The sequence below is a fragment of the Talpa europaea genome (genome assembly GCF_964194135.1).
Source record: "Talpa europaea genome assembly, chromosome: 13".
In the NCBI taxonomy this organism is placed as follows: Eukaryota; Metazoa; Chordata; class Mammalia; order Eulipotyphla; family Talpidae; genus Talpa; species Talpa europaea.
In genome coordinates this window covers 43,016,892-43,039,330 of record NC_140080.1, presented here as the reverse complement: position 1 = coordinate 43,039,330, position 22,439 = coordinate 43,016,892, and the positions used below count along the sequence as shown (strand labels likewise).

At 38.5% G+C, this 22,439-nt stretch overlaps 1 protein-coding gene across 2 annotated transcripts in view; it reads left to right on the top strand.

Annotated features, from left to right (window-relative positions):
* Positions 1-2,190: 2,190 nt before the first annotated feature.
* Positions 2,191-22,439, top strand: part of DCTN4 (dynactin subunit 4) — a gene marked incomplete at its 5' end in the record, with an annotated part of 33,129 nt that continues 12,880 nt past the window's right edge. Inside the window, 8 exons of one of the 2 annotated variants that reach the window (XM_084252030.1) lie at positions 2,191-2,325; positions 4,876-4,946; positions 7,019-7,197; positions 17,887-17,930; positions 20,052-20,159; positions 21,318-21,338; positions 21,750-21,823; positions 22,070-22,182. In XM_084252030.1, the coding sequence (XP_084108156.1) occupies positions 2,191-2,325; positions 4,876-4,946; positions 7,019-7,197; positions 17,887-17,930; positions 20,052-20,159; positions 21,318-21,338; positions 21,750-21,823; positions 22,070-22,182 (745 nt within the window). The remainder of the gene's footprint in view (positions 2,326-4,875; positions 4,947-7,018; positions 7,198-17,886; positions 17,931-20,051; positions 20,160-21,317; positions 21,339-21,749; positions 21,824-22,069; positions 22,183-22,439) is intronic. The other variant, XM_084252031.1, reaches the window with a different exon arrangement.

The following is a 22,439-nucleotide window of genomic DNA, read 5'->3' as shown; positions in this document are numbered from 1 at the left end:
ACTGGGAGACCAGTTTGACCAATTATTTTATTCACACTAGTAAGGGATGTGGTTGAACCTGAAATTGAGTAGCACTGAGGATGCAGAGGTACCTGAATCTTCAGAGCAAGAGAATGTAGAAGTAAAAGATAGAAAGTAATAGCTATTGAGAGATTAATAGTAGTGGGTACAAGTGCTGACCTAATGTATTGATTGGTCAGATTTAAATTATTTTCCTAAATAGAAACTTTCACACTTGTTTGTGGGAAGGGAAAATAAAAAATATTGATCATGTAAGTTAAAAAAAACAAACTTGAAAACTGACTATAGATCTGAGGTATCCAGGAGGGGTAAAGAAGGGGACGAAAGGACAAGGGGTGAAAATGGGGAAGCAGGGAGAGAGGAGCACAATGTATTGCTATGGAGGACTATGGGTGCTTTGTTGGTGGGAGAGCTATGGTGACTACACCTGAGGGGGAAAATCCTAAACTGTCAAAAAATTAACAAGGATGTAAAACAATGGTACTCATTAAAGTAAATAAAATAGGCAAACTTATAGAAGCAGGAAGAATAATGGTTACCAATTATGGGGGTGGGGTAGTGAGGGCAGGAAACCAAGAAATCTTGGGTTAAAGGGTGGAAACTTTCAGTTATGGGAGATGAATAAGTTCTGACGATCTACTATACAACAATGTGACTATAGTTAACAATACTGCATAATATACTTAAAATTTGCTACGTAGGCAGATCTTAAGTCTTCTTATTACAAAGTAAAGAAAGGACAAAAGGGAGGAAGGAAAGGAAGAGGAAATGGTAACTGTATGAGGTGACAGATATGTTAGTTGGCTTGATTGTGTTTATTTCACAATGTATAGCAAATCATCAAGGTGTGCACTTTAATGATAAATAATTTTAATTGTCAATTAAACCTTAAACAATTAGTAAAACAAGGAAAACGCTGATGGCAGTATGCATAGAGGTAATGCTTGCATATTGACTATCCACAATACAGGCATATCTCTAATTTTAAGTATTGGAAACCTGGAAATGAAGAAGATATGGCCTCTTTGTGGGGTTTCCCTGGTGGGCAAGGGGTTAAGCACAGCACTGTGAAGCAACCTGCAGCCTCTGCAGAACCAGTTCCATTCCCACTGGCCAGGGAGCTACCGCATGGCACAGCAGACCTCTCCTGTCTCTCCTGCTGCTTCCATCAGCAGTGTATTTTAGTTGTTCTGCCTGTTCTGTTCCCCACTCTGTCTCTGGTGAATCCTGTCACCCCCTGCACCTCTGGCCTGTACCCCAGTTCTTGTATGCATAAATAAATCTTTTTTTAAAAATTTTAAAAAGAGGGCCTCCCTGGTGGCTCCGCACTGTGATGCTGTCCGCAGCCTCTGCAGCGCGGGTTCGGTCCCTGCTGGCCGGTGAGAATCCCACATGGCGTGGCAGACCTCTCCAGTTCGCCCACTACTCCCCTCAGCGGTGTATTTCTTCAGTCTGCCTGTTCTGTTCCCCGCTCTGTCTCTGGTGAATCCGCTCACCCTCCCGGCATCTGGCCTGTACCCCGGTTCTTGTATAAAAATAAATAAATCTTTAAAAAAAATTTTAAAAAAGATATGTCCTCTTTGTGGAGCAACTCAGTCTTAAGACACTTGCAAGGAGGTAATTTCTGTTCAAGTTGTGCACCATAGGTGGCAAGGCTGTCCGAAGAACATGTTAGCGTGACTCAGCTTTCTAATTCTCATGGAACTCTGTCCCTGGGGAGATAAATAATAATATAATAATAATAAAAGCAGTTAACTAATACAAGAAAAGTCAATGCTCCATGCATGCAATGTGGTATCTACTCTCGTTATATCTGCCTAGAAGGTGGGAGCGGAGAACCTATGTTAACAAAGCAAAAGCAGCCTTCCTTTCTACAAAAAACAAAGGGGAGGACTACGTCTTTGGATTTTATGTGTGATTCCCGGACCTAACGACAGAAGTCTGCGCTCGGCCCCAGCCGTGAACACGCAGTAAGGTGCAGGGGGTTAGGGGACGCGACACCATCACCGAAGAGAAACTGGGATCCTGGCTGCGCACGCGCACTGCGATTTTCGCCGGTCGGAACGCTCAACACAAGGGCTACGTTAAAAGACGTAGAGAGGACGGCGAGGGCGGCGCCGCCCTGGTCATGTGACAGACGTGAGCGTCGTTGGCTCCTCCTCCTCCAAGATGGCGTCCTTGCTGCAATCGGAGCGGGTTCTCTATCTGGTCCAGGGAGAAAAGAAGGTTCGGGCCCCGCTCTCGCAGCTTTACTTCTGCCGCTACTGTAAAGAGCTGCGGTCGCTGGAATGTGTGTCTCACGAGGTAACGCAGCCGGCCCATGAGTCGTGGGGGTGGGGTGGGAGAGGCGTTCAACCGAGTCACCGGGGCGGCGGGGAAGTTCCGCCGGTTGGAGGCGGGTGGTTATTTTCCTAATTGCTGATTGGCTCTGTCTTTGTCACTCACATCTAACCTGTGATTTAATTTGTTTTTAATTTGTTACTTGGGAAGGAGGTGCGGCCTTGGGTGGGGCTGAATGGATCTTCTGGTTGTAGAGCGCCCCCTGATTGGGCAGAACTGGGTTTAGTGACCTGGCTGTGGCCTGGGGGAGGGTTGCTAATTGGGTAGGTGGGAAAGAGAGGGTTGTAGGGTTGCTTAGTTCTGGCCACTTGCGGGGCGCGGGGGCTGGGGGGTGCTGGGAAGACAGGGGTTTTCATTCTTGCCCCTCCCATCCTGGAAGTTCTGCCCCTATGGCCAGAAACTGGGCCCTCATCAGACTGCCTTGTTTTGTTTCTTGGCCGAGGCCTGTAGCAAGAAAGAGAATGGGATGGGGTGAACTGAATGAAACGCGCTTAGAATAGGGTCTGTAAGAAGCTTAACCTGTTATATTCACGGCAATTCTGAAGGTATAGCCTCTTCCTTCACAGGCACAAGTGGGCGTTAGCCACTGGATTGCTGACACTGCAAAATCCCGCCCCCCCCCCCCCAAAAATCACCAAATAATAAAATCCCAAAACTTTTGCAGTCCTTGGCATAGCTTGTTGTTTAAACAGTAAACTTTTGAAATTAAAAAACAAGTTAAGACATAAATCCTGCTAGATGGAAAAGCTGATAGTAATAATAGATACCGTTTATGCAGTACTTTGTTATGTGCTCTACCTAATTTATAATATTCCTATAAATCAATGGAGTAGATACCTTTTTAAAAAAAAATCATTTTACAGATTACAAAGCAGACATAATGTTTGTCCTAAGTCATACAACCAGAAATTTGGGGGTGGGAGGGACAACCAAGATTAGAAACCAAGCAGCCTAACTCCTAGAGCTTCATTGAAGATACCTGGATTGTTAAAAATGCATATGAAACCATGTCCTATACTATAGGACTTTTTTTACCATACGCTACATAACACATTGATAATAGTAATAACCCTATTGGAGACTTTTTATAATACTGAGAATAGTAAAACAGTTAAGTAATAAAAGATTCTTGTATTATTTTGATTTTTCTTATATTTTCCCCCAATATCCTTTCCTCCCTCCCTCCCTTTCTTCTTACCTCTCTCACCTTGGCAGGTCCTTTCTCTTTTAGAGTCTCCCTTGTTCCATCTCCACCCCAGAACTTACTAAATTAGATTCCCATTTGGTGGTGGTGAGGGAGCTCAGTCTCCATGATCTCTTCAGCTAGGATGTTTCATCTGTGACTATATCTTTTACAGAGTAGTGTATGCCTGTGAATTGGAGGCCATTAGGGCTTGGGGAAAGATGAGGCTAGTGAGGGCTAAAACTAATTAGAAAGTTCCACGGAGAACCTGGAGTTGGAGCTGCACATGAAGGGTCAAGCATAATCTGGAAAGAAGGGAAGAAGGAATGAATTATATTTTGCCTTTTATGAAAAGTCAGTGCAAATATTAGTTAACAATACTGTATTTTATGTTTCTGATTATTATTTGAGCTGGTTGTTTTTTCAAAGAAGGTTCCTGTTTATACTAATGATGAAAAAGAAGCCTATTTCTGTTATAGTACTTATGCTCAAGTCAGTCCGTCTTTCTGTCTAGAGTGGACTAGAGGTCTAGAACTGTTAAGAAGGTTTCACTTACATTCAAGTAAATAATTAAAATATAAAATAAAATTAAAAATAATTATTCAGGCCTTAAAAATAATGAATTAAATTTTGTACTGTCTAGTTAAATACAGTAAGATTCTACCTTGCCAACCTAATTATCATTTAAAAATCTTGTTGGTTGACTGTAGCTGAATTTGAAAATTTATATTGTTAATTTATACTGTTCTTCAGTGAGCCTGTTACCTTAGTAATGAGAAAGCTTTTAGTCTCCCTTACAATTTACATGTGGTAAAGTTATTACTGTCCACGAATGCTAAGCTAGATTACAGGTTTATAAACTGAGTTATCAACCTGTTCATAGATAATAATAGTTTTTCTTTTATAAAGATAACTTAGCCATCTAATACATAAAACCCTGATGAACGAGAACAGGAAAGACCAGAAAGGAAAAACAAGGGTTTCAGAAAAACTGAATAATAAGAAAAACAGGTGACTTGAGGAATAAACCTCAAGTTCAGGTTCTTTGGCAGTCATTGTTTTTTGTCAATTGCAGTATTTTTTTTTTTTTTTTTTGAAACATTTTGAAAAGACAAAGAAAAAAGAGGCCTCTGCATAGTAGCAGGTGGGTAGGAGAGCTGCCACTCCTGTATTGCAAAGGGAAAAGGTTTGTGAAAAGAAACACCTATATAGTCACAAACAGGCAAGAGAGCTGCAGTCACAGTGCATTTTAACTTTTAGTATTTAGCATAGGCATATATACAAGCTAAACTGAGTTTCTTTACTCCTGGTTTTTTGATTTATTTTTCTAGGTGGACTCCCATTATTGTCCCAGTTGCTTAGAAAATATGCCATCGGCTGAAGCCAAACTAAAAAAGAATAGGTAAGACTGAGATCCATTTGTTTTTCTATTTTCCCTAACTATTTTTAATTACTTGGTTTAAAAAATGCATAGAATTAACTCTTTTGATGAGCTGTTTTTCATTTTTTTGGCATTACCTTTACCAAAAATGAAATGTCCTTTGATTTTCTTTAAATAAGCTATTTTATAATAGTTTCATATTTAAGAATTATTGTGAAGATGGTAGAATTTCAATTTACCCTATAGTCTCCATTATCAACATTTTACATAGTATGGCATATTTATCTTAATAAATAGTGTTGCTACATTATTATTAAATAAACCCATTTTATTCAGATTGCTTCAGTTTTTCCTAATCTTTTTCTGTTCCAGGATCTTATATTTAATAGGCATATCTCCTTCCACTCTTTTTGCTTTGATATTTTCTTAAACTTTCCTTGGTTTTGATGACCTTAAGAGTTTTGAGGAGACTAGTCAGATATTTTGTAGAATGTGTGTCAGTTGGAATTTGTCTGATGTTTTTTCTCATCAGCTGGGGAATGAGTTTTGGGAGGAGGACCACAAAAGTAAAGTGCATTTCTCATCTCATTATATGAAGGATGCATACTATCATCAACTTATCATTGTTGATATTAATCTTGACTACCTGGCTTGAACCTTGATTACCAGAGTTTAATGTTTGTCAGGAATCTCCACTGTAAAGTTACTACCCTCTGCTCTCCCCCGCCCCCCACCCCATTTCCACAGTTTATGTACTCTTTGAAAGGAAAATCACTATCAGTCACAGCCCACATTTAAATATGAGGAGTTATGCTCGCCCTCCTCAGGGCTAACTACATCAATTTGGAATTCTTTAGCATGGAAATTTTTTTCTTCTCCCTTATTATTTGCATAAAAAGCAGAATGGGCTTACAAATACTTATTTCATACTTTAGCATGTAATCCAATATTACTTTCATTGTTCCCTCAAATTGTTCCAACTTTGGCTTTTGGCTGCTCTTTCAGTGGATTCCTGTATGCCTACATTATACCTCCATCATTGGTGAGGGAGAATTGTTCGTTCCTTTGAGTACCACTCTAGGTTCATCTGGTAGGTTTTCTGCCTCAGTCCTAGAGTTAACCCTTTCTCCAAGAAGCCCTGGTTTAATTGGAGAATGGTATTAAAAATCAAGATCTGGGTAGTAGAGGCACTCACTGCTCATTTAGCTTGGTGTGAAAGTCATTTTGCAACCAGTCATATCCCTACACCTCCATGGATGTAAACCACTGTTACCTGTCTTTCCTGTTCCAGAGAAATCAGTCCTCATTACCACTGCTTTCTATGCTGTCTGCATATGAATTGTGTCACTTAATCCTCAAAGTATGCATGTGAGGAAGGTATTGTTACTAACTTCATTCAAGGATATTACCCAGGTAACAAAATATTACAGGTAATTGGATTTACAGATAAAACTTCAGACCAAGTCCAGAACTGGACTTAGGTGGCAGGACTTTAAAACGAAACACCTTCAGGGGCACAGAGGCCCCTGAAGCAGAAATATTGGCTGAGCCCCAGAAAGAGTAATGCCTAAAGAGAAAGAAAAACAAAACAAAAAAAAAAAACAAAAAAAACCTCGAAAGCCCTGAAGATGCCCTGCCTCTAAACTGCTCAAGTTTGACAGCATTGTTTGATACTGTTTCAGCTCTTTGGCACAGCAAACAAGCAGTTATTTTCCAAACCCATTTTCACCGCTTACTGTATTGTTTCCACTTAGTTTTCTATTGTATAATTGGTCTGTCATGTATAAGGACTTAAGCGTTTTGTGGTCTGTACAAGCCTAAAGAGACTGAAACAGTTAATTCTTGTCTTTTGACAGTGGTTCCCTCTATGGAATAGGCTCTTAATTCTTCAAGAACTTTAGTGATGATTGCATTTTTAAAAAATAAGTATCATGCTTTTGAAATTTTAAAACAAAATTTGTAAGAGTCAGGAGTACTTTTTTCTTTTCGCTTGAGAGATGTTCCTCCCTTAAATTCCTAATACCTGGAACAATATCTAGCACATAGTAAATACTTGATAATATTTACTGAATGAATGAATGTCTCTATTGTAGATGTGCCAACTGCTTTGACTGTCCTGGATGCATGCACACCCTCTCCACCCGGGCAACGAGTATTTCCACACAGCTTCCTGATGATCCAGCCAAGACCACCATGAAGAAAGCCTATTACCTGGCATGTGGATTTTGTCGTTGGACCTCTAGAGATGTGGGCATGGCAGACAAATCTGTGGGTGAGTGAGATGGAATTCAACATGAGACTTCATGAAATTGGTAATGCTATAATTGCCCACAGATTATTATTTCTGTTACCTGTTGGATGGTAATAGCTAAATTCAGAGTATTTTGTCATTAAATCTTTGATTTCTTGTATTATGATGGGCCATAATATTTTAAAAAACTAGTTTTTCAAATCTGGTACTTTTTTAGAATCAAATACTAATGCTTTTAATAAAAAATAAACATTCCTGTCATGAAAACATACCAAGAACAAAACTAAAAGATAAAAGTGACAAAGAAAATATTTTTTTATATTAATTTTTTTTTCATCATTGTTCATTTTTAAGCAATATTTGCTTCCCCCCCAACCCCCTCAGGTGTAGTCCTCATAGAGTTTCCTTCACCAGAGCACCTGTACACCATCACCTCAGTCCCATGTGCTCCTCCCTCCCTCTGATCCCTTTCCTTCCTCCTCCACAGCACTATGTCTCTCATTTATAATTGTCTGTTTTTGCTTTGTTGGATTTTGTACTATTGCTATTTTTTTACACTGATGTCTTATTTGGTTCCCCTATATTCCTGCTATAAGTGAAACCATCCGATATTTTTCTTTTTCCTTCTGGCTTATTTCACTGAGTATAATTCCTTCTAGTTCCATCAGTGTTGCTGCAAATGGCATGAGTTTATCTTTTTTGATTGCTGAATAATGTTCATCGTGTATATATACCACATCTTCTTAATCCAGTCATCTATTTTTGGGCATTTGGGTTGTTTCCAAGTTTTGCCCATTGTAAATAGTGCGGCGATAAACATAGGTGTACAGGTGATCTTTTGAATCAATGTTTTTGTGTCCTTTGGGTAGATCCCTTGGAGTGGAATCACCAGGTCATATGGTAGCTCCATTTTAGTAGACTGAGGAACCTCTGGACAGTTTCCAAAGTGGTTGGGTCAGTTTGCATTCCCACTTGCAATGTAGGAGAGTTCCTTTTTCACCACATCGTCACCAACATTTGTTGTTGCTTGTTTTTTTTTGATATGTGCCATTCCTCCTGGTGTAAGGTGGTATCTCAGTGTGGTTTTAATTTGCATTTCCCTGATGATAAGGGATGTGGAACATTTTTTCATATATCTGTTGGCCATTTGCATTTCCTCTTTGGAGAAAAGTTCTCCTGCCCATTTCTTGACTGGATTGTTTATTTTGTTTTTGTTGACTCGTGTGAGTTCTTTGTATATCTTTGTGATCAGTCCTTTATCAGTTGTCTGGATTGCAAAGATTTTTTCCCAGTGGGTGGGGTGTCTGTCTGTTTTCATTAATGTCTCTTTTGCTGTGCAGAAGCTTTTCAGTTTGATGTAATCCCAGGTGTTTATGTTTTCCTTGCCTTTCTTTGCTTTGGGTGATGAGTCTTTAAAAATGTTACTGCGTTGTATGTCTTGTAGTGTTTTACCTATATTTTCTTCTATATATTTAATGGTTTCAGGTCTTATGTCCAGTTCTTTTATCCATTTTGAGTTCATTTTTGTGCACAATGAAAGGCAGTGGTTTAGTTTCATTTTTTTGCATGTGGTTGTCCAGTTTTCCCAGCACCATTTATTGAACAAACTTTGTTCCATTGCATATTCTTTGCTCCTTTGTCAAAGATCAGTTGTCCGTATAAGTGTGGTTTTATTTCTGGGCTCTCTATTTGGTTCCATTGGTCTGTGTGTCTGTTTTTGTTCCAATACCAAACTGTTTTAATTATTATGGCTTTGTAGTATAGCTTGAAGTTTGGAAGTGTGATACCTCCTTTCTCCTTTGTTTTCATCAGTGGGGCTTTGGCTAGTCGTGGTTTTTTGTGGTTCCAAATGAATTTCATCAGTATTTGTTCTATTTCTTTGAGAATGTCATTGAGATTTTTATTAGAATAGTGTTGAACCTGTATATTGCTTTTGGTAGGATGGACATTTTAATAATGTTGATTCTTCCAATCCATGAGCAGGGGATGTCTTTCCATTTCTTTGTGTTTCTTCTATTTCTTTGAACGGTGTTTTATAATTTTCTTTGTATAGGTCTTTCACCTCTTTTGTTAGGTTTATTCCCAAGTATTTGATTTTTTTTGTTTCAATTATAAAAAGGATGGTTTTCTTGATTTCTTCTTTCGATTGATTGTTTGTGTATAGGAAGGCTACTGATTTTTGAGTGTTGATTTTGTATCCTGCTACTTTACTGAACTGGTTGATTATTTTGAGTAGTTTTTCTGTGGAGTTTTTAGGGTTCTCTATGTATATTATCATATCGTCTGCACATAGTGATAGTTTTACTTCTTCTTTCCCTATTTGGATTCCTTGTCTGTTTTTCTCTTGTCTTATTGCCCTGGCTAGGACCTCCAGTATTGTATTGAAGAGCAGTGGTGAGAGAGGACATCCTTGTCTTGTTCCTGATCTTAAAGGAAAGGCCTTCAGCTTTTCACCATGAGAATAATATTGGCAGTGGGTTTGTCATATATGGCTTTTATCATGTTAAGTTATATTCTTTCTATCCCAAGAATTTCAAAGGCCTTCATCATAAATGGATGTTGGACTTTGTCAAATGCTTTCTCAGCATCTATTGATATGATCATATGGTTTTTATTGTTCTTTTTGTTGATGTGTTGGATTACACTGATGAATTTTCATATGTTGAACCATCCTTGTGCCCATGGAATGAATCCCACTTGATAATGGTGTATTATCCCTTTGATGCATTGTTGGATTCTGTTGGCAAGGATTTTGTTGAGGATTTTTGCATCAGTGTTCAATAGGGAGATTAGCCTGGGGGGAGGGGAGCACCTCAACACAGGGGCTATTGCTCACGCTGGGTGCTGTGTCTGCCTGGTGTTCACCTGTTGATGTGCCCATGGCTGTGTTGATCCCATGCTCTGAATTCTGTGCTCTAGTTCTCAATCTCAGGGTCTCAGATCCAAAACGACGGCTGTCGCCCTGTGCAGTGCCCACTGTTATGGTGTGTCCCAGGCCCAAATCCTGTGCCTAGCTCTCAGTTCCAGAATGGGGTCTTGCTCCAAGCCTTGTTTCCCTTCTTACCCCTGTTTGTGTGGCCCACCCCCTCTCAGAGCCCGAGGGTGGTTTTGGAAACCCTGACTTCCAACTATTAAGAAGTTGATAATTTTGTTCTGATGGCTAGGTGGCACCAGAGGTCTTTCCTAGTATCCTTCCAGAGCTGTGCTTTTTTCCCGTGGGTCTCTGGGGAACTGAAAGGGGGTGTGATGGAATGGCTCCATGGCATCATGGAATGGCTCAATGGGTGATGTGTCTGCCTCGTGCCTTGGGAATCCAACGCCCCGAATTTCGTGCCCCGGGTCTCAGTTCCAAAGCCTTCAGCTCTGGGACGTTGGCGGTCGCCCAGTTCATTGTCCTCAGAAATAGCGCCTTTTGCACCCTGCTCCTGTGCCCAAACACCTGGATTTTGATTATTCAGTGAGGGTCATTCACCTCACTGACGGTTCCCAAGTGTCTCCCCATGAACCTAGGGTGCAGGCGCGGGGATCTAGGCAGCCGTGATTTGTGTATGCTTTTCAAGCACGTATGCACTTTGCCACACAAGCTTAACTGCTGGCCTTGGGCTATTTGCAGGTCTCTTCACAGAGTCCTTATCTTCCTCTAGCGGAGGCCATTCTCACACCTCTGTGGAGATTCCCGCACAGTTCTCCACAGTTCCCTTTGGAGGGGTGCAGTGCCTGCAATAGTTCCTTTCCACTCACAGTCCTGCTTGATCTCTAGTTTGTTCTCGTTTTTGTTTTTGTTTTTTTTCTTTCTGTTGGTCGGCATGTACCAGCTTTGTGGGTGGGCGAGGGTAGTAGGGTTCTGAGCTTTCCTCTCTTTTCGTCCTCTATTATGGCAGCTTTCCTCTTTGGGCAGTTTGCCAGAGTCGCCATTTATCTTCCACGTCCTGGTTTTCGGAGGGACCTGCCACTATTCCTCCCTATTAACTTTTTTTTATGGGAGGACTTACTCGCAGCATTTCCCTGCCGCCATGTTGATCTCCTGTCTCCCAAAGAAAATATTTGGATCATATATCATATGAAAATAAGTAACCTCATAAGCCAATAAGAAAAACCTATTGGAAAAATAGGCAAAGTATGTAAATAGCAGTTCTCAGAAGTGGAAATAAAAATGGTTGGTAACCAAAATGTGCACACTAAAAGGATTAAGTAGGGTTAAAATGATCTGTCTTCACCCCCAAACTCCTCAATAAGCTTTACAGATTCCATGAACGACCCTAACCCTTATAAAGTCACAACTCAAGTCCTGCCTATGTGTCCCTCCTCTTAAATTTTATAGCTCCTTTTTTTCTTGTTTCTTTTTTTTTTAAATATGTTGCCTCAGGCAACACCACACTGATAAAGAAATGGGAATTGTGGAGCAGGCTACATATGCAGGATGCTGCTGAAGAGCAAGATCCTGGCCGTTTTTATTGATAGAATAATTACACAGCATCCGTTACATGGGTTAGGAGGACAAGGAGAAATGGATGGGTGAAACTAAGGAATGTCGTGTAGGGCTTCGGGAGGGACATGAGTCTACTGACCAAGTAATTCTTATCTGCTTGATGATCAAGTGTTGTAATTGAAACCAGACCCCCAGCCATGGTCCTAATGTTATCGACAAGGCATTCCACTGATCAGCTTCTGGGGTCCCTTGTCATACATTGGTTCTCGGACATTCCAGGTCATACCTCATGATGTATGAGTCGGAGTAAGTTTATGCATCTATCATCAGCTTCCCAGGGTGATCAAGCTTTCTGCTCTAGATTGATTTGAAAGGCACCTTGTAAGGTTTGGCGCCTATGGCTGATTGACTGGTTCTGAAGGGCAGTTCTGACCTTGTATAGGAATGCAGAACTGCAGGTAACAATATTGGTGGCCAAACAGGCTGCTTAAGTTTAGCAGACCCACAAAATATGCTTTGTTTTTTAACTGAGATAATTCTGGTGTACCCCCATCAGGTATTACCACCATAGTGCACCACTACCAACTCATCCCTTTTCCATCACCATAGACCATTTTGCTTCCTTCTCTCTTTGTTCTCACCCCCACTCCCCCCCCCCACATTATACCCTCCTTGGTGCTTTAGTTCTATAGTAAGCTATCAAGGGTTAATTTTTAAGCTTGTCTTTATCTGACCTTTAGTTAGTTATTCTATATTCCACATAATAGTGATACCATCCAGTATTCATCGTTCTCCTTCTGTCTTGTTTCACTGAGTATTATTCCTTCCAGATCAATCCATGTTGCCACAAATGATATGAATTTATATTTCTTGATTGTTGAGTAATATTCTTTTGTCATTTTCTTGTTACTACTCTTTCTTTGGGTATCATGAACTGTCTTGCACTATTACTCTTTTTATATGTGAATTTGTCAAGTGTTTTCAGCTCCAGTAATGAGTTCCTTGGAAACAAAGACCTTGTTTTGAATATCTGAATTCTTCATAGGTTTAATTATTGGCTTCTTTGGATTTTTTGTTTTCAGACACAGCTTTGTGAGATAATATTTTAAAAAATAGTTAAGCAATAAGATAAGTTCAACTTTACTACTTCAGTCAACCCTCTATATCCACACTTTCCGCATCCTCAGAGTCAACCAGCTGCACCAGGGGCTTTATTTACTATCATTGTTTGAGTGTTTCAGGGAAAGATTACACTCACCTTTACTAGGAAACTTCCCTCTTTACATTTTACATACTCCACAGTTAACATCAGAGTGGAAAGATTATGTGTATATGTGTGTGTGTGTGTATATATATTTATAAAAAGACTAGCATTGCTAACTTCCCACTTTTTTCATTCATTCTGAAATTTCATTTATTTTCTGAAAAATTTTTAGATTTGTTAAAGATTCCCTTTTTGGATTTTCATAAAAAATTGTAATTAGGGCCTCCCCAGTGGCGCAGTGGTTGAGCGCTGGGTTGCAAAGCTGTCCGCAGCCTCTGCAGCTCCAGTTCGATCCCCGGCCCTTGCATGAGGGTCCCACATGGCGCGCAGACCTCTCCTCCACCTGCTGCTCCTCTCAGCAGTGTATTTCGTCACTCTGCCTGTTCTGTTCCCCGCTCTGGCTCTGGTGAATTCTCTCACCCTCAGTGCTTGTATAAATAAACAAATAAATCTAAAAAAAAAAATGTAATTAGTGGGTCACCCTGGTGTCGCAGGCAGTTGTGCGCAGCGCTGTGAAGCTGTCCGCAGCCTTTGCAGCTCGGGTTCCATCCCCACATGGCATGGCAGACCTCTCCTGTCTGGTCCGCTGCTCCCCTTAGTAATGTATTTCAGTCAGTGTGCCTGTTCTGTTCCAGCTCTGTCTCTGGTGAATCCTCTCACCCTCCCGCACATCTGGCCTACGTCCTGGTTCTGGTATGCATAAATAAATAAATCTTTAAAAAAAAAATTTAGCTTACTAGTATACAAATAAGCCTATAATAAACTCATTGTGTCATTTTACATAACAAATGAAGAATTAGCTAAAAGCTTTGTCTAAATTCTCAATGCAATTTGGAAGTAAATGTGAGTGAAGTTACTTTAGATTCAACTATTTTTAACATTTTAATTTTTTATTCTGTTGAGTTTGTCCTTTGTTATCAAAGGGCATTGATCATTTTTCTGTACATTGTGTTTGTAAAATATTTTGTACATTGAGTTAATAAAATAGTCATTGAGTTAACAAAAAGTTAACGACTATTTTATTTTATTTTTTTAAAGATTTATTTATTTATGCATACAAGAACTGGGGTACAGGCCAGAGGTGTGGGGAGGTGAGGAGATTCACCAGAGACAGAGTAGGGAACAGAACAGACTGACTGACTGAAATACACAGCTGAGGGGAGCAGCGGACGAGTCAGGAGAGGTCTGCTGCGCCATGTGGGTAGCTCCCTGGCTGGCTGGGGATTGAACTGGTACTGTAGTGGCTGTGGACAGCTTCATAGGCTGTGTCGTAACCCCTCGCGCCACCAGGGAGGCCCGACAACTATTTTATATCTTAGTTTCTTATAAGTGCTTGGTGTGTAGATGATTTACCTGAATATGGTTTATGTAGAAAAAGTTTATAGCATCTTTTTAAAAGTTAGTAAATATTTATATTTCATTGTCAATGTTGCAGATAAGTTGTTTGAATTTGTTTAAAAATTAAAGGTTAAGAATAACCTCAAAGTGGCTTTCATACCTCAGTGAGATGAAGTATAGTTTTCCATGTTTCTAAGTTGAAGAAACAAAATCCAGAAATCCAAATAGATTTCTCAGTTTACTATTCTGTAAATGAATGTTTTTGCTTTTTGGATTATAAGGCATTAGAATTGGTGAACTTATATTTCAGAGCTTTAAACTTGTGTTTGCTTCTAGAAACATCCCCCTAGGATATCTTAACAGTGACACTTGAAAGCTAAAAGCTCTTAAATAAGAGTAGAGATTCTTCCATGATGTCACTGGTGTCCGAGAAGTCCTGGAACTGCTTCAGTTGGAACTATTGGTTTATTTATAAGTGTTTGTGCAGTAATGTACATAGAAAAACTAATAATGAGATCACTATGTTCCCCAAATTGCCATTTCAAATAAGTTGCCGTTTCTAAAGATGCAATTAGGTAAAACATTAAGATTTTGAAAATGGTACCACTAAAACATTTCTTTCACATAATTATTTTTGTATTTGCTTTACATAAAGCAACCTCTAAAATACAAACAGTGTGCTAAAGGATGTTATTGCTGACTTTTCTTCCCAGGGGCTGCAGTGTTACCTTCAATGAGATCCATTTTTGTTTTGAAAAATGGTTATTTTTAATTATACAGATAATATGCTTTCATGTACTTACTGTCAACTTCATTGACAGTACTTCATTTCAAGAAATGAAACAGTGAAAAAGTTTATGCCCCTTTTATATCCACCTAGCACTGCATTCCCCTTCCTTTACCCCCCAGATAAACAATCATCACAATCCTAAATTCAGTGCTAATGACTGCACATGTCTTTATATCTCCATATATGTGTGTAGCCACTAAAATAGTTTTTCAGTTTGAAACAAATAAAAACATTCTATATGTCCTGCTACTTTTCTCTATCAGTTTGATGTTTGTGATACATAGTTGTTCAGTCTCCTCTTTTTTTAAGATTTTATTTGTTTATGCATACAAGAACTGGAGTGTAGGTCAGAGGTGCAGGAGGTGAGAGCATTCACCAGAGACAGAGTGAGGAGCAGAACAGGTGGATCTACTGAAATACACTGCTGAGGGGAGCAGTGGGCAAGACAGGAGAGTTCTGCTGAGTCATATGCTCCCTGACTGGGGATTGAACTCTTATTGCAGTGGCTGGTGGTAGCTTGATGGCACTAAGCTTTTAACCCCTGTGCTACCCGGGAGGCTCTCAGACTCCTCTTCATAGACATTTAAATTGGTTTTGATTGTTTGCTTTTGACAGCAATGCTGTGTGGACTTTGTATGGACTTCTCTCCATAACCAAAAGTGAAATTGCTGGCTTTAAGTTGTAGACATCTTTAGTTCTCCTAAATGGTTAACAGGTTTTGTCCCCACTGATCATATATGAGTAGGCTCCAGATCCTTGGCAGCTGCTGGTATTGTTGGACTTCTTCTAATTTTTCCAAACTGATAGTTAGGAAATGGTACCTCATTATAGCTTACATCCTTTCTGTTAGTTATATTAAGATAATAATTTGCTCAAAATGAAGCGCTCCATTTTTAAGAACTTGATGATTTTTGGTAAATATGTATCATCATGTAGTCCCCACCACAGTCATGTTGTAGAACATTTGTATCACCCTAATATGTTTCCTCATGTCCCTTTGCAGTCAGTGCCTTCCCTCCTACCTCCTGGCCCTTGATTATCACTGATAACTTTCTGTCATTGTCATTTTGCTCTTTCTAGAAGTTTGTATAATTGGACAGTTGCTTGTAGTCTTTACTTAACATGCCTTTGAGGCTTGTCCGTTTTTTTACTTTCTATTCTCAGCAGTATTCTATTGTATTTGGTTTGTTTATTCATTCTTCAGTTGATGGACATTGGGTCTTTTCCAGTGTTTGTACCCTAGAAATAAAGCTTCTATGAACATTTGCCTTCAAGTCTTAGTGATGTGTAGATGTGTGGTTTCTTGAGTAAATAATATCTAGGAGTAGAATTGGGTCACAGGGTATGTTTAACCTGATTAGAAACTTCCAAACTCTTTTCCAATTTCCATTTTGGATCCTCACCAGCAATGTAACTGAGTTCCAGTTCCTCACCAACCCTTAATAATGTCAGTTGTTCATTTTAGTCATTCAGTTAGCATTATGATTTTAATTTGTATGTTCTTACTTTGTTTATTTACCATGCAAAGAAGATATTTTATTTGTCAGGTGTTTGTACAAATATTTTGCAAATATATTTATGGCATCTTTAAAATATTTTTATTTTGTATGATTTACAAGGGTACATATGCAGCAGCACATGTATACAATGTGGTGTTATACGTTTACACATCCATCAGAGTATTCACTCAAAAAATTTTACAAATATGTCTGAAGACCGCAGATTAAAACATGACTTTGGAGACAGGCCTAAGCATGAAGTCCACTTCTGTCATTAACAGGCTGTGGGAGCAATTCTTTAATCTCTTTAAACCTTTATTTTCCGCTTCCTATAATGAGAACAGTGATATTTCTTTTGTGAGATTGTAATAAAACTTGACTGAGTTGTATGTAAAGTGTTCAGCTCTAGATCCAGACAATCTTAACAGTTCAGCAAATACAGCTGGTTTTGTTTTCTGCCCATTTTTTAATTGAGGTTTTTATCTTTTATCGTGGAATTATAAAAATTCTCTATTTGGATACAAGCCCTTCGTTGAATATATGTTTTGCAAATTCTTTCTCCCAGTTTGTACCTTGTCTTTTTATTTTCTCAACAGGGTCTTTTGAAGAAAACAGGTTTCTAATTTGATATAGTCATACAATTTTTGTATTTCGTATTTGTGTTCAAATAAGGAAAACTTAAGTCTAAGCCAGTCATAAGATTTTCACTTATAATTTCTTATAGAAATATTATTAGTTCCTACATGTAAACCTCTTGTCCATTGCAGGGTAAATTTTGTATGCATTGTGAAGTAAGGGTCAATGTCCATTTGTTGGATGTGGATATCCAATTCTTATAGCACCATTTATTGAAAGTATTTATTATGGTTTTACTTTCTGCTTTCTGGAATAATTTTTTCTTTTGTGATTTTTGCTGTTTCTTTCTTATATAAGAAATTCTTCTTTACACCAAGATCATAAAAAATTGCGGAGACCCTGATAACACTGGGTCTCTGGAGTCAGGCTGCCTGTGCTGGAATTCCGGCTTTACCACTGACTCTGTGTGACTTTGGACAAGTTATTTAATCCCTCTGAGTCTCAGTATCCTCTTTTATAAAATGAAACTACTAAGAAGAGTCCCTGCCAGAGAGGGTTATTATAAGAATAAAATGAAACGCAATGTGTTTCAGTTGCCTGGGACAGAAGCTATACATGTGTCATTGTGGTGGTGATGAGCATTATCTCCATTTTGTTTAAAGAAAAAAATTTATTCTCATTCTGATCTATATAATTCTTGGACTCATTCTTGGAAGTTTTGCGATTTGTGTGTTTTTAAGTTCATTTTGTGGCCTGCAGATGACCTGTATTTTTGAAAATTTATCAAATTGTTTAATGTTCCTTTATTTTGCAGCTAGTGGTGGTTGGCAGGAACCTGAAAATCCTCACACACAGAGGGTAAGTAAAGATCTTCAGAGAGAGGATGAAATAATTAAAAATGGAGAAAAGACTGAAGAGCTTCCATTTCATCAATGTGGCCTATGCTTAGAAATCCATGATGTTTCTGTATTTTGGTATCTGTTACACATAGAAAGTGCTTCTCACTGTTAGACATTGTCACCATGGCGATTTTTTCCAAGTCTGAGTTAATAGAGAAACCTAGATGTAGTTTTAGCTCCCTACTCAAATTTTAAATTGGCAAAAGAAAAAAATGTATTTTTGTTTTTCATAGAAGTACCAACAAAATGAAGGCTCCATTTGTTCACAGATGCTCTTGAAATCACATCAACATGTTGACATCTTAACTCCTGAGAACCCCACTAATTCAGAAGATGCCCTTGGACTCAGTCATGGTAGCTTATAGAATCGTGACTTGAGCACCCTTTAAATAGTTCACAGTGAATAGATCTCTGTAGTATGTAGTAAAGGTGTTGGGTTTTATTGTTTTTTCCCCTGGAAGTAGAATGTAAGAAAGATAATGAAATGCTGTTGAAATGAAGTATTTACAGTCGAACTACAACTTAATAATTTGTAATTATTCACCTATATCAGCAACAAAATTAGGAATAACCAAACCTATCCGAGGTGATGCTTTAGAAACTTGGACCTTCTAACATTCATTATTGTTATTGTAAACTAGTACAGGTTTCTTGAGTTCTCAGCATTATCTATTTCCTGGGCTCTTATCTACAGAAATATCTGAACTTGTGCACAACGATATTTATTCATTCAACATTTGTTGAGTACTTACTATGTGCCAGGGATTGTGCTGGACAATAGGACACATGGTTCTTACCTTCATAGAGCTTAAGTCTAATGGGAAAACAAAAACCAGTCAAATAGTCCCCAGATAAAGGAAAAACTGTGCTAACTAAAGTAAAGGAGAGATGTTATGCCATGCTAATATGTAAGGGAGGAATTTCAGCTTGTCAGCTTCATGTCTAAGGATTGCACTAAGATCTGAGAACAACTAACAAAGATAGGAAAGAATTCAAAGCAAAGGAACACTATATGCAAAGAGCTTGTAAATGGAAGAAACAAAGCAAATTGTAGGAAAGAAATGGAATATGACTGTAATGGAGCATAGGATTAAGCAAATGAAGAGTAATATTTGGGATCAGACCATGCAGGACCATGTAGACCAAGTAAAGAAGTTTGCGATACCTTTAAGTAATAACAGGATTAGCTTGGTGTTTCTAAAATGTAACTGCGGCTGACTCAAGAGACCCAAAGTGGGTACCAGAAGACCATTTATCATTTCATAGGAAATGTTTACATTTCTTACAGGACATCTGTACATTCAGTAAGATGCAGCCTTTGGTAAGAATGAGGTAGATCTTTTTGTATTGGATGGAAAGTTCATGATACTTTCAGTGAAAAAGAAAGTTACGATATATTTTCCTTGCAAAGGAAATACATATATTAAAAAATAAAAACTTGTATTTGTTTTTAAACTTATCAAAGCTATAGGTCTGCTCATAGATTTTTTTTAAATGTATGCAAAATATAACATCATCAGACCTGTGTCTGTGAGTGTATAAAAAGATCTCTGTTAATAATAGTGGATACCTCTGCTCAGGGGAATGCTGGACGTGGGCCCAAGAGGTTAAAGAGAAGTCTCCCTTTTTGATTCTTTGTGTTTGTTTTCTTGAAAATTTCACAATTAACAATTATTGCTTTTATGATGAAAACATTTTAAAAGTGAAAATGTGTGATGGACTGAGGGATAAAGCAGTGCAAAATGTCATATTCTTAAAAATAGATGATCCTGTGGCCTTGCCAAAAAAAAAAAAAAAAATAGGAGCAGTCTGAGCTGAGGGGAAATAAACAGCGAAGTAAAAACACAATAAAAAGAGCATAAAGTTAGTAAACCTTTCATTGCACATTTCTTGTTAAACTTGATTCATTTCAGTTCTGAAAAGGTTATGTAGTAAAGAGAAGTTGTTTTTGAAGAAAAGGGCAAACTATTTGTCTTCTCTATTCATTTTGTCTCATCAGTGTAGTTGACTAATTTTAATTTTGCATGTTTCCTGTTAACATTTTCGTGAAACAAATAACTTTGTCTTTGATTTCTTACAGATGAACAAACTAATTGAGTACTACCAACAGCTTGCCCAAAAAGAGAAGGTTGAACGAGATCGCAAGAAACTGGCGCGGCGTAGAAACTATATGCCGTTGGCTTTTTCGGTGAGAATTTCATCCAAAATGGAGTTTGCAGCTCATTGATCAAGACTGTGTGGCATGAGAGCAGTGACAGTTTCAGGAAGTAGCCAGGGTCCCTGAATTCCTAACTGATGGGTAGCAGGGAAAAGCTCCTCGAATTACAGACCTTTAAGTTCAGCAGTTCTGCTTTTGCCATATCATTAGTTCTGTTTGAGTTTTAAGGTTTTTTTTTAACTTTTTTTTTTTTTTAAGATTTATTTATTTATACAAGCACTGGGTACAGTCAGAAGCGTGGGAGGGTGAGAGAATTCACCAGAGCCAGAGCAGGGAGCAGAGCAGGCAGAGTGATGAAATACACTGCTGAGGGGAGCAGCGGGCATGGCAGGAAAGTTCTGTTGCGCCATGTGGGATCCTCACTGGCGGCCAGGGATCAAACCGGTGCTGAAGAGGCTGTGGGTAGCCCCGCAGCCCAGCGCTCAACCGCTGCGCCACCAGGGGAGGCCTGAGTTTTTTAAGTTTTAAGGACATTTATGTTTCTTTCTCCATCACTCCTCTTTCTTTGTGGATTATTCCCCCAAAATGGTTACTGTTTAGCATTACATTAAGATTTAGAATATTTGTTATTGTCCCCCAGGTTCTGGATGAACAAATTAATTGAGTACTACCAACAGTATGTAGTACTTTGTTGTATTTGCTTGGAGCCAAACAGACCCATAACACTAAAGGGCAATGATTTGTGTCAAACATTGTGCTAAGCACTTTACTCTTACCATTCTGTTTTCATAACCAGTTCTGTGGGGTAGGTGATATATTCCTGTTTTATAATTGAGGAATGAAACCTATAAAGGTTAAATAACTTGCCATCCCACTTCCACTTGAGAGTTAAGCCTTTGAAACCTAAGGATCGATAAAGGACATTTAAAAATACCTAGCTCAGATTAAAACATTAAAACTTGAAAGGATCTACAATTGCCAAAGACCTTAATGAAGTCTTAGTGAACTTTTCTGAATAGTTCAGTGGCATAATTTGGCATATGTACAAGTACATTTAGGAGAGAAATTGGAATTAAATGCATTCTTTCAACTTTTCCCTTACAACCTGCCTGCTGTATGAGTTTGCTTCTATCTTATGCTGCATTTTTTTGTCTCTGTTGCAACCTGCTGCTATTTTGGGGCCTACAGCAACACACTATTCATGTAGTGGTAAGTTCTCTTTTATGATTCTTGCCAACGCTGAAGAAGTTAGCAGATGATCACTGGTGTTCCAAGAAGACATATTCATCATGTGTCTTAGATGCTCCACATAGTACTAGTCTTAGCGATAGCTTAGCTCTTTCTATACTTGATAGTAGCGAATTCACATTTGGTTCAGTTTGACAGTATTAATGCAGTTTTAGTCTCCATGGTTGGTACTTTTATTATTACTTTAAGATGATGTGGAACTATACATTAGTCTGTCTAAAAGAATCTTTCAAATTAGCTGGGTTTTTTTTGTTTTTGTTTGTTTTTGCTTATTTCCCTGAGCTTCTCATGCTGCCCCACCCCATATCTTTTCTTTTGGAACATAGAATGTATAAATATGGAATTTCTAATTGGATGTTCTGAACTTTTCAGGATAAATACGGTCTCGGAACCCGACTTCAGCGACCACGAGCTGGTGCAACAATCAGTACCCTTGCTGGACTTTCGTAAGTTTGTACATTAAATGACTGAGGCGAAAAGGAGGTACCAGGGATATTAAATATAATATAAATTATATTGAAGGAATATAATTTATAAAGCAAAATCATAGCGAATGGGGAAGATTCTCAAACTTAGAAAAGACCTAAACAGAAAGAATATTTTACAGTAGAAGAATGCTTCAATAACTGATGTCATAGGCTTTGAAGATTATCAAGTGGATCCTTGAGAAATTTCTACTTTTAATCCTTCAGCCTTAAAGAAGGGGAGGACCAGAAAGAGATAAAAATTGAGCCAGCTCAGGCTGTAGAAGAAGTGGAGCCTCTACCTGAAGACTATTATACAAGACCAGTAAATTTAACAGAGGGTAAGTTTATACACTATTCAACTTTGTCTCTATCTTATATCTGTTTCTGCTTTTGTTACTTATATCTCTTGTGTTTTGGGATTTTGTAATGGTGTTAGTTCATAATAAAATGAATCATGTAGAACATAAAATAGAAGTGATCATGAAAAACTTTAAAATGTCAGATATCTATTTTACCATTTTTTGAAGAACCTGCTTCATAAAGGCAGTGTTTTCTCATGTAAATACTGCATATAAGTCTGAGTTTGAGCAAGCCA